The sequence below is a fragment of the Neopsephotus bourkii genome, unplaced genomic scaffold (genome assembly GCF_033783945.1).
Source record: "Neopsephotus bourkii isolate Nb327-2 ecotype Australia unplaced genomic scaffold, CSIRO-AGI_Nbou_v1 NB_369, whole genome shotgun sequence".
NCBI classification, from domain to species: domain Eukaryota; kingdom Metazoa; phylum Chordata; class Aves; order Psittaciformes; family Psittacidae; genus Neopsephotus; species Neopsephotus bourkii.
In genome coordinates this window covers 285,711-301,274 of record NW_026900875.1, presented here as the reverse complement: position 1 = coordinate 301,274, position 15,564 = coordinate 285,711, and the positions used below count along the sequence as shown (strand labels likewise).

Sequence of the window (15,564 nt, the reverse complement as noted above, 5' to 3'; positions counted from 1 at the left end):
CGATTCCTTGAAGGGTATATGAATGCTCAGGTAGCAGTTTCTCCCCAGCGCTGTGTACAACAATGAACTACACTGGGATGAACGAAACTTCAGGGATATTACACGTACTTTCACAACTTCACCTATGCAAGACCTTCCAGAGGATGCTCAATGGCTACAAATTACTCCACAAGGCAACAGCAGCAGAGCTTCAGAATATGCGTAGAACGTGTTATTCTATACACAGGTGTATAGAAGTTACAGCAAGTTTTGACAGGATTAGTGACACTAATTAAAACACATCAATAACCACTTTATTTACAATCCTGACACTGCAGAGCTGAGAAAGTATATTTAAGGGGAGACACTTGAGACATGCACAAAGCCAATAACTAGATTTTCTGATCATCCAACTCAGTTTTACACCAATCACTGTTGCACAGTGTGTGCAGTGCCTTAGCGCTCTAGCACCAGCAATGCTAAGGGACTATTTGCACCTCCACAGCTTCTTATCTACACTGGTGTAACAGTTTTTCCAGAGCTTCTGTGGCAATTATCCCTGTACTCCAACACTGTTGGTATCATGACCGTGCACCTGCAAAACCCTGATAATTGTTACGGCAGGTTCTCATGAGCAGCTACCACTCACTTGAGAAATGTTTCACTTTCCCTCACTAACATTTGTTTTGCAGGTTTTAGTTTATGCTAGGAGAAAACAAGCATAGTGCACAAGGCAGCTAACAACCACTTAAATACTTGATAAGTACTATCCAAGTATACGTGTGCACAGAAACTAACATAACAAAAACTCTGTGCATGTTGATGAACTGTTAGCATGCTCTAAACTAATGCTAATACCAAAGGAGAAACAACCAGTAGAAAGTATGAGCAGGACCTGATAGTAAGTATACACTAATGGAGAAAAAAGTATGGCCAAACAGTTGTCCTCACCATCATCATTGCCGCCTGCTGTGCTGCAGAGAACTCCAGAGAACGGCATTCGCAAAGGACTCCACCACCGTTCTATAGTCAGCTACTGGGGAGTTTTCCCTTACCTTTTCTAATTGTTCTATTTTTAGCCCGGAAAAGTAACTTTCACCTTCTAGGGGATATTTGCATGCCATCAGCTACAGAACCCCTTAGTAAATCATTCTGAATGTAAACCTGTTGCACCCTGCTTTGTACTCCACCACTCTCAGATGAATATCTAGACTGACCTGTGCAGAAATTCCTGTCCTTTGTGGTAGGCATGGATTGTTGATAGACCCTGGATGCTAGATGTAATATGAGACAGGAATGGAGACTGTGTGATGTTGTCCAGACGCTTGAGCTCTCGAATAAAAACTCTGGAAGAACACAACCATGTTTAAGTGACAAATACAACCACCCTATGCCAACCACTACATAAACACATATATGCTCGAAGAAACCTATGTTCTTACTAATAGGTTAAAGCATCTTTACTTTTAGTCAAAGAAGCTGCACTTACCTAGACACAACATGTAGGACTGTGAACAGGACAATGAGAGGCCCCACGGCCACCAGGAACCAGGGGAAAACCCCAGAAATCATCCCCACACAGAAGAACACAAGGATGACATTCTGAATGAACATTTCTGCTTGAAATGGCAAACGAACATCAACTGGAAAAAATGGAGGGAAAAGAGGAAGATCTTGAGTACAGAAAGCTCAAACAACCTATTTAAAGCAATTCAGTACAGCTGATCATCATCATTAAGGATAGTGATTTCTCATGGCTTAGTCAAATTAAAAATGTACATTTTCATCAGGGGTGCTTTTGTCTTCTGAGGCACTAGTAGTCTTTCCAAGTATTCCCATTTGCAGAAATACCATGGATACAATTCTGACAAAATCACCACTTCGCTGAACATCAGCTTCACCCTGATCAGATTAACTGCTCAGAGTCCATGTGCAGCCTATAGGTACAAAAGCAGCTGCACATTTTCTTCTTTGTAAGTTAACAGAGAGACTTGTGATCAGTTGCCTTCTAGAACCATAACCTAAGTGTATCCCAATTCTGGCTTCATCTATTCCAAGTGCACATTTGGCAATACATACAGGATATGATCCCCCCAATAAAGAGACCAGAGAATATAAAGGAGTTAACTGAGGTCTGAAATGTGGGATTTACAGTGCATACAGTGGGAGATACCTTCATCCATGTCTTTGGAAAACCTGTTGAGAATACGCCCAGTGGGTGTAGTGTCAAAGAATTTCATGGGGCTACGCAGAATCCTTCGGAAGAGCTCATCATGGAGCCTTGAGGATGCTCTGAGAGTTCCCTGACAATGCAAAAAACATTGCAGCATTATGAAAGATGTTTGCCTTTCCATCACTGGACCTCCCTGGGCACCAAAACACTCTGCTCATTTTCTTTCTTTTTTTTCCTTACATTCTGTGCTTCCAACTAGTGGGAGGATGCTATTAATTTGGGCAGAAGTTTAACAGAAAGCATGGTGCAGCCCCAAGAGCTGACTTATGGAAACCTCACAGTCTGTGATCTGACTTCCTCTGGTTCAAAAGTCAGTCCTGGGAGGTGACCAAAAGAATCACAGTTACAGCAATATGTGGAAGGAGGGGGAAGGGATGTGGCAAGGATAAGAAAAATAAGAGCATTGGCACATACCTTTACAAAGGCAACACCACGAACAGCCTTCAGGATCAACATAACTGCCATAGACAGCGCATAGATGCCAGCATAGTAATGCATATGAGGGTTATCTTTCATACTGTTGCTTACAACAGTATCATTTCCCAAAGTCACAGTAGTGTTCTGCAGAAAATTCAAGGTTTCAGTGAATAGCTAAGACAAGGATTAAGCATGTACACATTACATGTGCTAGAACTTAAGAGTCTTGTGTCCCCTCACACTGTATTTGATATTTCTTTAAATGAAGTACTTCAGTGATCTTCAAACACTTCAGAAAGATTCCCTTAGCAGAGATTGCTGACTTGCAGCTTTGTAGCCCTTGGCCTTTTTCCTGCAATATATTTGAAAAAACCACTATACCTACTTCATCCGATTCCTAACCCCTCATTTCATGCTTCTTTCTTGTGTTCTTCTGAACATACTTTCATACCACCACTCCTTGGGTACACTGCATAGTCTTATCCAACACAGTTGTTATTTTCTGCCAGTATGCAGTAAATTCTTTACTGTCACACACCTTTTTTTTAATTATTATTTATTTTTAAGGACCTCATTGCTTATTTTTGTTGGCCACCTGCAATTCATTATTTCTTTTGAGGTTAGTAGCTTGTTTCCCCTTCTTCTCCTCCCCCAAAAAAATCTTGCAGTTATATTTGAATCTTTAAAAGCAACAAGACTTGCAATCAAAGCCCCTACAGTGGGAAAGGTCTCAAACACACAAAGAGAGTAGAAAAGCTATTTATCTTACTCCACTGCCTTGCTTGATCCAGAAACTCAGCCACCAATTGCTAAAAGCTGTACTGCCCACATTCAGCACAAACAGCGCCATGATGACAAGGAAAGCAAAAGGACCTCCAGCTGCCTGAATGTAGACACCATAAACAGACCAGGGGACAGAGCCTTTGCCTTTCTCTTCCAACTGGACTAACTGGCCTGTAAAAGAAAAGAGGAGGAAGAAAAAGGAGTGAGGAAAAGCAAGCTGTTCCATGAAACTTCTGTAAATTTGTGAACATATGCAAAACCACAGTCATTTTCAGACTGCAGAGTACTTTCAGAAACACAGACATAATACATAGAGCTCAATAATTCAAACTGTTATTCAGAAAGTCACATTTCACCTGCAGAATTATTCACATCATGGTATGTTTGAAAAAGCTTCCTCAGCACAGAGTTAAACACTAGGCTAGTATCAGACCCTCTATTGCTTTTTAAGCACTGCTTAAAGTTCAAAATTAACATTAAACACAGGGAACCACAGAATAAATGTCAGACCTTCTAATTCTTCATACATAAATGCCATGTCCTGGCTAAGACTCTGCGAGTTCCAGGCTATACACATTGCCCTCTTAAGACAGAAGGGAGAGGTGGTCCAAGAGACAGGATATTACAACTCATTTGTGCTGATGTTCTGACCAGCAGCAGCCTGACTCAGACATTGTGCACGCACACATATTTAATGAATGCTCTTTGGCTGCTGCCCATACCCTATCATCCATGTTGAGTGACCATGACTTGAGAAAGCTTTCAAAACCAGAGAGGTATTTTCATAATATACTTTGAAAACAAATATTTTAAGCATATTGGTGTATAAAATAATAACAGCCAGAAATCTGATTACATAGTTACCCTCTTCCTTCTTTACAACTTTCTCCTTCTTCACAGACCCTGTTTTGGTACTTTTATCCTGCGGTCTTTTCAGTGAACTGTTTGTGTTCTTCTTTATATTAATCTGCAGAAAAACAATGACATTAAACACACCGATGTACTTTGCTTTGACATTTTCATATCTGAACCCAAACTCTTTACATGCTGCTGCCTAAAGACAAAAGCTTTCAACAGTTTAGCATTCATATTACAGATGATATTAACTTTGCTGTTATTATAGATGATTGCCAACTCTAGTGTATTAAATTCTCCTCGTCTCTTAATCTGAACTGCTACCAGTCTGTACTAGTAACATGCAAGGTTAATTTCCAGAATCAGTGACACTATGAGCATACAACAGAGAAGAATGGGAGAAAGATATAATTCCCTGTCCCTTTTAAAAATAACTCATAATTTTATTAAGAGGCTTTTTTGCCCCGAACACTCCAGTGCCTCATTCAGGAAAGCTCTCATGAAACATCTCTAAGGATGAAGTCAGGTCAACTTGGTCTTTCAGAAGTCAAACGTCCAAACACCAAACTGCACTTACTGTTCTAAATCCAGCCATTTTCCCATAAATGGAAGTTACAACCTGTTCAGAAACAGTCTACATTAATTGAAAACACCTACATACCATCCTCAGGGTCATCTTCCCACACTTGATGTGAGAAGAAACATCTTACATATGTCAAACCACAGAGAACCTAACTTTACCATCCATTTCTTCTTATCTCAAAGGGAAGGCAAATGAATGCTCTTTCCATGAGCTAGTCTTTACAGAGAGACAGCAAAGGTCAGCCAGGCATGCAGACTGGAGAAGCTCAGGTTAACTATGATTATATTAATCTTAAAATGGCAGAACTATCAACTGCATGGCTCAGGATATGCAGAGTAATGCATTATATTCTATTACTTCTTTTACTGGCATCTCCCAGGAAAAAAAAAATCACCAAGTACCGTCTATATCTGTGTATTTATCACAATGCCACCTTTCCAGAAACTTTATTTTTTTAAATGTCTGCAACTTGTAAATAAGGAGCCTCTCATCTCTTCAAAAATAAACTACTGATGTGCTTCTTAATCTCTCCTTACTAAGAGAAAATGCACACAGGACTTAAAGAAGTAAATCATCATCAAATATAAAGCAGCAAAACTGCTTACTCCAAAGAATAATTTCAGAAAATAAGCAGGAGAAAGATGGAAAAAATAGATTTCTGAGAATTTCAATGCAAGTCCTACTGAATGGCTCTTGTTATTGTCTAGACTTACATTTTTTCCACCAACTATAATACCGGAGCACAAGTTCACATTTGCAGTCATTGTTTCATAACACAATGTCAAGCAACAGTCAACTCCCCCTCACTCCCAGCAAAGCATTTTTCATTACATTTCCAAAATGCCATCACACCTAACTTTTGACATCGTGTGTCACTTTGGCTGTGCCTCAGACACACCCATGTGAAAAAGAAGTAACAAACCAGTAAGAATTTTTTCACAAAAAGGTTTTTCTAGGTCTGTGCTAATCTGGAGATATATTAAGAAGTGAGGTGTACAATAAAAGAGACAGGCAGAGATGATACATTACTTTCATGTTCAACTCATGAGTTCATCAGCAGAGCCCTTCTACTATGCATTCCCTAAACATGAACCATGACTGCAAATACAAAGTGCTAATGAAGCACAGATTGTTCTACAGGAAATCTATTGGTCAGATCAACATATGAATGTGTGAAGCCATTTTCCCATCTGCCAACTACGTCATTTGGTTCATCTCATCAGACAAGTCAACATTCAGAGCACCTCAAAATAAACAAGTACCTCAATATGGGGTGTTTCTCCCAGCTGTAGGTTATTAAAAATAGTTGCATAGTCCCCATTTAAATTCATCAGTTCTTCATGACTTCCTCGCTCAGTAATGCAGCCTTCTTTCATGAAGATCACTTCATCACAGTCAACAAGATACTGGAGAAAACAGCAGTAAGAACAAGCCTCTATCACTACATGTGACCATCACACTCCCACACAATACTTTTCAGTAATTTACAGTCATCTGTGTACAACACAGCTCTTCTTCTGTAACAGACTTCTAATATTCAAAGGTCCTGCATCGACTAGAGCACCAAGATTACTCTCACCCTACACAAATAAAGCTTTTATGGTCTATCAAAGCCAATCTGTTATGGATGACGCAATTCAGGATACTTAAACATTGCAAATACTGATATAACTAAGTATCAATATTTCTATGCTCGGAAGATGGGGGGGAAAAAAACCCCTCAGATTACATCAATTCCAGTTTACTGATACCAAATCTAAGTGTTTCCTGATGTAATGAAGCTTTGAGACAAGCTAGCAAAAGTGGGTTTTTCTTTAGCCAAATGCTACCAGTCCCAGTCAGACACCAAGCAGCACTGGTATCAAAGAATTAGACTGTGCTCCAGGCATATTTGCAAACTTAGTTTGTAAACAATGCATCCCATAGGCAGACAGGATTGTGCTGTAACAGTTCGGGCATAGGAATTTCTAGTATGAAGACAACTGACTAAACATTTCAAGAAAGTTAAAAAAAAGTGAGATCAAATACCTGAAGCTGATGAGTGATGAAAAGGACAGTCTTTGACTTCAGGTGCTTCTTTATTGCACTGTTAAAAATGTGATTTCCAACATGAGCATCTAAGGCACTAAGGGGGTCATCAAGGATGTAGATGTCCCTGTCGCTGTACAGGGCTCGAGCCAGACTGATTCTCTGACGCTGTCCTCCACTCAGGTTAGCCCCTCGTTCACCAATCTGTACAGACACACGCCTGTTATTTGATTTCTACAGCACCATGCAACACAGATATTCAGAGTTCAAGAGGTGACTGGGATAAAGCAGTCCATAAGATTTTTATGTATGTACTCATGCACACACCTCTACAATATTATATATTGGTTTAATACTATATACCTTCCACTTTAGGTGTCCACTTCTTTGTGAAATGTGTTATACATTTAAACTCAGTTAGTTTGCTTGAGATGTGGCAGTATTTTGCTTATTTAACTTTTTTTTTATATTAACAAATCCATGTTTTTTTTCCTTAGCTATTTTAAATCAATTTCAAATAGGTCCTGTTAAGGCATGTAAATCTACAACACAAAAACTCTCAAACATCAACACCCAAGGCAAAAACATGGCACAACTCTCAATAACCAATGGCCTGCACTGATAAGTTCAGCTCAAAAAAGTACATTCAGCTTACATGCATACCAGATCAATGTTACCCTCACTCCAGTCTAGTTTTCCGAACCAAAACTGCTTTCTCAATGTACTAATTACTTGACTATAAGCAAAACTTATACCTCTGTTAGGTCCCCATTTGGAAGTATGGCTAGGTCAGGCCTTAGACAGCAACCATTCAATACCGTATTGTATCTAAAGAACAAATAGATAAATAGTAAGAACACCAGTTTTCACTAGCTAGTACAGCACTATCTCACTTTCTATACTGATTGCAAACATACCAGCAGCCTAAAACAAATGATCTGCCTTGGATTCCTGGGGGGAATTGCAGATGATAATTAACTATCCAGTAGGAGCTGAGGGTGTTCAGCTTGGAGAAAAGGAGGCTCAGGGGGTACCTTCTCACTCTCCAACTACCTGAAAGGAGGTTGTGGCAACACGGGTGTCAGTCTATTCTCCCAGATACAAGCAATAGGGCAAGAGGAATTAACCCAAAGTTGCCCCAGGGAAGGTTTAGACTGGGCATTAGGAAAAATTTCTTCATCAAAAGGATTGTCAAGCATTGGTATAGGCTGCCCAAGAAAGTGGTTAAGTTACCATCTCTGAAAGTATTTAAAAAGACATGTGGATGTGGCACTGAGGGACACAGTTTACTGGCAGGCTTGGCAGTGCTTTGTTAATGGCTGGACTTGATGTTAAACATCTTTTCCAACTTAAATGATTCTATGAAGTATTGTGAAGGTAAGAATACAATTTCTTTCCAGGGATAGTTAGCAGAGGCCACAGGAAAGGCCTGGCTGTGGAAGAGCCATGGAAGATGATAATATATTGCAAGCAGAAGTTCTGTTTAAAGAAAGACCAGGACAGCAACAGCAAATGACGCTGCAGTGCTGTTCCACAGCAGCTGCTAAAAACAGAGGTCAGACAATACTCCAGCATGAGGTACAGCCCTCTTTGCAAATGAGCAATGACTGACATGCTGACAGCCATAGAGACCACATGCAAGAGAGACAGGTTCTTAAAATGCTCCATCCCTGGCAATGTTCAAGGGCAGGTTGGACAAGGCCTTGGGTGATATGGTTTAGAGCGAGGTGTCCCTGCCCATGACAGGGGGGTTGGAACTTGATGATCTTAAGGTCCTTTCCAACCCTAACTATTCTATGATTCTATGATTAAAGGAGTCTTAAAGCCAGACTCTAAAAGGATACATAGGCTTTAACTGCAGTATAATCTGCATTAAATTTTCTCACATTCGAGCCAAGAATTACTAAGCTTTCATGAAAATCAGCAAACAGCTCTGACAAACCTTTCTTCATCGTATTCCTTGCCAAAAAGAATGTTGTCTCGAAGTGTAGCATTGAGAATCCAGGCCTGCTGGGCCACATATGCAAACATTCCACTTACTGCAATGCTACCCTCCAACAGGGTCATCTGAAATTAAAGATAAAACTGTGAAATTACGCTATCCCGTGTTTAGAATAGACTTTCTTCTACAGACAAATAAGCAAAATAAGAGGAGAGAAGAACAGAAGTAGTCAAAACAGGAATTCTCACCTGTCCTAAAATGGCTGAGATAAGTGAAGTTTTTCCACTCCCCACACTGCCACAAATTCCAACAAGTTTTCCCTAGACAGAGAAAAAACACTTTATGGTATTCATTCCTTACATACTCCAGCCCTTTCAGAATTTGGACTACCTTTTGTACCTCTGAGGGGACAGCTGGACATTAGTGACAGCTAAAAAGGGACATAACGGACAAAAAAAACCAAGACAGTATTTTAACTCTCAAACAATAAAGGGTAAATACTATCCCACAATGGACTAAAACCACATCAACTCTACAGGTAAAAATTAATGTATTTTAAGACCAGCTTCCCTTTGACTGAGCCTAATAGAGGCCCAGAAAATGCTGCACTCAGTCAAAAGCACTAAGGCCTGCCTGAACAGAATGCACCAAGATGCTTTTGAGAGTAGTAAGGGAAAACATAAAGAGGAAAAGGACCAAAAGAAGACCAGAACTTAGGATATATGGGTCCAGTAAAGCTCTCTGCCTGTGAGATACAGTTTACCAAGGAACAGATACGAAGAAAAGGCTAGAGACCAGTCACTTTGAAGCATTTCTCTGAAATAAAATGGATGGGTTGATACCCACATTAAACAATTAATTAATCAAAGCTATTTTTGTTCCTTTTGTGTAAAAAATGTAAAGCAGACAAAAATGGTATATAGCCACCTGTATATAAAAAATAAAAATGGTATGTAGCCACAGAATACACTGCTGTATTCTCTCTCTGCCTCCTCTCATTTACAAGCTTCTGACAGAAAAACAGCCTTTACATTTTCAAGTAACTGCATACTCCTTTTTCATGGGTATTTTTTAAACTATAGCATCCTCCTCAAAATTTAAAATATAGGGTTTTTAATAGCTTAAAATAGTTTAAACTATCTCTCTATTCATATGACTACAGGACACAATTTAACCATAAATATCCTGATAAGTGCATGGAACCTATCACGACAACATCCAACTGCCAAACTGCAAAACTTTCATATTTGTAGATGTCATGTATTATATTCAAGGCTTTTTCCTTGACATTTTACATGCTTTTACCCATCTTAGAATAAGGACTGCAACCACTTTTAAATCCTTAAAAATCTGTGTACTTCTAGCGTACAAATATTCTCTAGAAAAAAAAGAAATTGTATGTGCTTCAATGAAAAGCACTGTTAGGCTCCATTAGAACACCTAATCACCTACAGTGTTCACCCAGAACATAGATGAAACCCTGCCAAATTATCAAATGGCTGCAGGAACACACCACCTACCAATACCTCACTGATAACCCTGTTGCCCTGCTGATTCTTTAAACTAAATGGCTCATGTACTGTAAAGAGAGTTACAAAGAACAAACCCATCAGAGCTGAAAGCTATACAACCTGCAGTTGTTTCATAGGCTGCTGGTAAAGATCTAATTTGCTAAAATGGCACAGCTGTTTACAGCAAGATCAGACTCTGCACCCTGGATACTGCAGTTGCCATGGATATTACAGGAGTGCACAAAAGTAATGTGCTCCATTTCATGCAAAAATACACAGCTCTCTATTCCAAGGGACTGCTAAAAATGAGGCTTTTTGAAAGCTTGGATTTCCTCCTTTCTTCTCTTACCTTTTCTATCTCCAAGTCAATGTTGTACAGAGTCCTCTGAAGCCGAAGGCTGGTTAGGTGGATAATTTTGTTCTCCTCTTCAGGGCTAGGATGGTCATCACTGTCCACTAGAAGATGGCCCTTCTGCTCTGCCAGCACAGCTTGCTGTCCCTCATTCTGTAGCTTCATTTTCTCTTTCTTGCCCTTGGTGACTTTCTTGTCTTTTTTCACTTTGGGGGTCAACTTTGGTGAGCTCTGGACGCTGGCGTGGGAGAATTCCCAAGCCAAGGTAGCATTTTTCACCTCTATCGCGGTGTTAGGATTGGCTGGTTTTTTCTTTATCATATGAACCTCTTCCATTAGAAATAAACTCTGATAGGAGTTGTGAGAGAGGTGTAAAGATGAGACACCTGATCAAGACTGGGAGACAAGCCTATGGCACACTCACGCAGCAAAACACATCAGGCTATACAGTAGGAGGAAGCTGAAGAGCAAAAGGTAGCTCATTAGTGTAAACTAACTCCAGGCCTGCTAAGTGGCTGGGGCATTCCTGGATGTGGTGGAAACACTTCGACACACAGACTTACAGAACTGCTATACTCTTGATGTGGTACAAGAGGGGCTTATTATTTTAACACTGTTTGCAACTGCAGCTCTGTAACTTCCAGATTAAAGCCAGAATACATCAGTTGGTAAGGAGAGGTCACTTTAGGGGAAAGTGACTGACTTGTCCTACATACCAACTCATTACAGAAGGAGACAGAATGATGGAGATAGAATGACTTTTAACTTCAGCCTTTACCCGTCAACTTTTCTGCTGGGAAAAAGTCATCCCACACAAATTTAGCTGACCTATCTATCATAGGCTGCTTGACAGTAAGTAGTAAGCCATTAAGTTCATTGTATCAGGTTTTCCACCGCATCCATCAGTATTTACAATCAACACAGATTAGGAAGATATTTTTTACACAGTTTAATAACAAGATAAAAGAGTGTTTTCCACTTACATAATTTATGTTTTGAACTAAGAAGCCTTTTGTGAAGACTTATCAATTCTCAGCCTTATTCTTGCAATTGTTATGCCTAAATCATACATGCGCAAAAAAGCTTACACTCATGTACAGAGCCAAGAAGTCAACTACATTCTTACTGTGATGTTAAGAGTATCCCCACCTTTTGTTACACACCCTGCAAAGATTACACTTTTTACAGTCACACTGGGATATATTACAATTTCCCTTCTCTTCTCCTCCCCCCGAACTCCCTTCAATGCATTAGGATTTAAAAATTCATGATTTGGCGTAACCCAGATGATGAAACAAAAATGTTCAAAAGCAATGGTATTTCAAAACCTGCCTGCAGTTCCCAATCTCCTCACTCCCCTACATGTTTCATGAATGCATTACAGAGGATCCACCTATCTGTCAATGCTTGTGAATCCTGATCGGAAATTTCTGCAATGTCTTCAAGGGAGAAGCCAAAATAAAGGCTGTCCTCTTGAATTCATACTGAAGTACACACAACATATTCACTCCACAGGGACGGAAGGATAAGACTGCTTATATATGGGTTTGAATTTTCTGCCATAGATTCTGTTTGAATAGAATGCAGTTGCTATCTGATAAAAGTGTGGAGTTTCAGTCACTTTAATCTGGTCTGGAAACACAAAACCTCAGTTTTTCATGACAACAAATAAAACTTTACTAGTTTATGCAAAGCTCCCTACATAATACTTGGCATTTCCAAAAGGAATTTCATTAACAAAACACAAAATTTCCCTGGAGACATGTTGCACTGTCTTTTCATGCAGATGGTCTTAAAAGGGAGTTTAGGAATTATTATAATGAGAGCATTTGGTCTTGTATTCTATCTCCTAAGGGGCTAACAAAAAAATCCTAAAATCATTAAATATTTTCCTTCCCTCACTTGCATCATCTTAAGTTTCTAATATTTCTTCACTAGATTTGTATCTGTTTTGCAGAATCCAATAATGTGGAGTACTAAGTGTAAAGAAAATGAACATAGCCTTCCAAGTCTCCCCTTAACTTCTATTATACACATAGAACACTCCACACTTATAGTTAAAACTGCAAGCCAAATGACTGCTTACCTTAAATCTGTCAACAGAAACAGATGCCTCAGACAGAGACTTCACTGAGAAAGGTGTTACTTTTAGAGCAAAAGTCATTGAATTAAAGACAGTGACCACTGTGAATGCCTAAAAACGAGACAAGAAAGATAATCACATTTGGATGCAATATACTAACAACTCCAAACTTCTAAAAGGTGAAAATGTCACAGCAGCAATCCAAACCCATGGAAAAGGACCACAGTCCAAGAATAACATATTTTCAAATGGCAGAGAACAGCATATCTACCCAACTCTTTCTTCTGTGCTTTGTAACAGACCAAGAGAGACATCTTCCATATTTGGGTTTGGAAGTCTTTTGAAAGCAGCAGCTAACAAATTCTGCACTAGCCTATTATTTGAGAAGACCCAAGTTCAAATCTTGTTGCAAGACATTTGTGCTGTCCACATCCAAGCACACTGTAAATCAGAAACATCCAGTAAACCAAATGCCATGAATAGCAAACACGAGTGCTCATTTGCCTTCAGTTCCAAACCTGTTCCAGGAAGTCAGGACTGAAACAGCACGGAGATGTTTTTGTGCAAAGTATCAGACTGCATTTGCTACTGTCACACCCATCAGCTGTTCATTTTTGTGAGAAAGGCTACAGTGTGGCCACAGAAGCATAGCCACAAAGCAAAGAACATGATGAAGAGAAATGGTTTGTAGCAATACTGTAAAGAGTATTTTCAACAGGGCAGCAAGTTACCTGAGCTGCTGTAAGATCGTAGCCAAGGATCATGTGGACAGAAAAGGTCACCACACTGGCAATGACTACAACTATAGGAGCCACACCCACAGTGATGCTCTGGAAGTAGCCCGCACGCTCCAAGATTTTACGTTCTTCCTCACGAATTTCTAGAAATATATATTTACATTTGAAGTATGATTTGGGGGGTACATACAAAACAGACACTACCATAGCACTACAAACACTGCTAAAAGGCCTAATTCTATGCTTTAGCACTTACATATGACATTATATACCATCTCATCTAAAGCCCACAGCTACAGAGGAGCAAACTATAGTGGTCTGCAAATCTCCATGAGGATAGATACCCAATTTTAAATTTAAAAATGGAGCAGCCAGCACATTTACAAAATGATAAAAAACCCAAACTAAAATTGATAAATTAAGATTAGTGCCAAGCAACAATCGTATTTATACTAGAAGGTGAAACTTTAGAAGCAGGTCTGTTTGTCCAAACCATCATGCATAACAAATAGGAAGCCTCAAGGATGAAAGTGTTGTTATTACATTGCATATACATCAACATCTATGGTACTAAGCAAGAAGACACAAGGCTATTAACAATGGGGTGCCTGCCCAAAAAGAAACATTTACAGACTGTATGAACTCACTTTGAACATTCTGAGAAAACGGTTTGACCCAGGCATACATTTTAATGAACTTAATGTAATTAAGGACTTCATTCATCTTCTGCACACGCTCATCTGTTGTTGATACACATTTTCGTCTGAAATAAGCTGTGAGGCGTGAAACAAACATCTGAAACAAAAGGCAACACCATGCAACAGTAACGGCAACTCAGAAAGAGCAAGTATGCTCAAGTCATCCTAATTCCAGAGAAGGCCAATTTTGAATGTGAAAAAGGGATTCAAGGATGGGGCAAAGGAACTGTTGCTCTAACATAAAAGTCAGGCTGGAAATACTATTCATATTCTCCCACCCCATCTGCACTGAGCACCGGGTTCATGATAACAAGTTTAAACAAACAACAAATTTGTGAAAATAGAAGTGTGTGCTTTTACCAACACTGAATACTACCAGATCTGTTAAAGCTTCTGAAGCACAAAGACTATAAAAACATTAACCTAAAGACACAGCATGTTGACCCTCATAGCAAAAGAATAGTAGAATGCAGTTTACCCTGCCTTTTGATCTGGTCCCTTAAGGCAAAAGAGCAAGCCGGACTTTGCCAGCCAGATCAACTTCTACCATATGCCAATGCTATGAAGGTGGTAAAACAGTTTTAGCATTTTCCCTAAACCAATCTAAAAATAAGCAGCCATTCACATGTTTCTAAGGTTTTGCTACTCTTACCTTCCTGGTCTGAAATTCAAAACCAACAAACTAATTTTGGAAGTTTTCAGCTCCTTGCCCTTCTTTATACTCCTGTAATCAGTTTGTGTCCCCATCAGTACAGCAGGACTGCTGAAAAGAACTGGGGAAGATGGCCAAACTCTGCTCTTCATTCCCCTCTTATAAAATATTATTCCCATTATTTTAATTCTCACTGGTGGCCAGATGAAAATGGACCAAAGTAGACCTCACAATATTCAGCCTCCACGCCTTATAAAACTGTGTAATTTTAATAATGAATACATTGATACATCTTGAGCAGCCTTACACAACATCTTAGAGGCAAAAAGATTTTGGCTTGAACTAGACTATTCCAGTACTCATCAGAAATAGAGGCAGGATTAATCGAGAACCTACTCCTCCAGATACAGTGCTTTTCAATGCCATTTGTTGAAGAGCGATGAGCTCACGCAACACTGAGCTCCCGTGCACAAGCTGGAGACCTCGTGTCTTTCCAACCTTTACCACAAGCACCTCAGCATTTTGCAATTTGATTTAGCTGTGCATCTGTACATCTCAGTCAGATCTATGAGGTTTCCTATCTCCATTTTTTAATTTATTTTGAGCTTTCTGTTTCCAAATTTCTGCTTCACATATCATCTTCAGAAACACCTTCAATAATAACTTTGATGACATGCAGCACCATAAATGGGCTAAATCTAGCACATTTCA

The 15,564-nt window shown here is 39.5% G+C and overlaps 1 protein-coding gene across 6 annotated transcripts in view; it reads right to left on the bottom strand.

Annotated features, from left to right (window-relative positions):
* Positions 1-15,564, bottom strand: part of ABCC5 (ATP binding cassette subfamily C member 5) — a 69,672-nt gene that overhangs the window by 32,979 nt on the left and 21,129 nt on the right. For 3 of the 6 annotated variants that reach the window (XM_061348716.1, XM_061348710.1, XM_061348711.1), the window contains 15 exons: positions 14,151-14,298; positions 13,498-13,646; positions 12,770-12,877; positions 10,681-11,031; positions 9,069-9,140; positions 8,821-8,945; positions 7,634-7,706; positions 6,879-7,082; positions 6,113-6,256; positions 4,277-4,379; positions 3,399-3,583; positions 2,627-2,773; positions 2,153-2,282; positions 1,469-1,622; positions 1,197-1,325 (listed from right to left, as the gene is read on the bottom strand). In XM_061348716.1, the coding sequence (XP_061204700.1) occupies positions 1,197-1,325; positions 1,469-1,622; positions 2,153-2,282; positions 2,627-2,773; positions 3,399-3,583; positions 4,277-4,379; positions 6,113-6,256; positions 6,879-7,082; positions 7,634-7,706; positions 8,821-8,945; positions 9,069-9,140; positions 10,681-11,031; positions 12,770-12,877; positions 13,498-13,646; positions 14,151-14,298 (2,222 nt within the window). Of the gene's footprint in view, positions 1-1,196; positions 1,326-1,468; positions 1,623-2,152; positions 2,283-2,626; positions 2,774-3,398; positions 3,584-4,268; positions 4,380-6,112; positions 6,257-6,878; positions 7,083-7,633; positions 7,707-8,820; positions 8,946-9,068; positions 9,141-10,680; positions 11,144-12,769; positions 12,878-13,497; positions 13,647-14,150; positions 14,299-15,564 lie in introns of those variants that run through there. The other 3 variants (XM_061348712.1, XM_061348714.1, XM_061348715.1) reach the window with 3 other exon arrangements.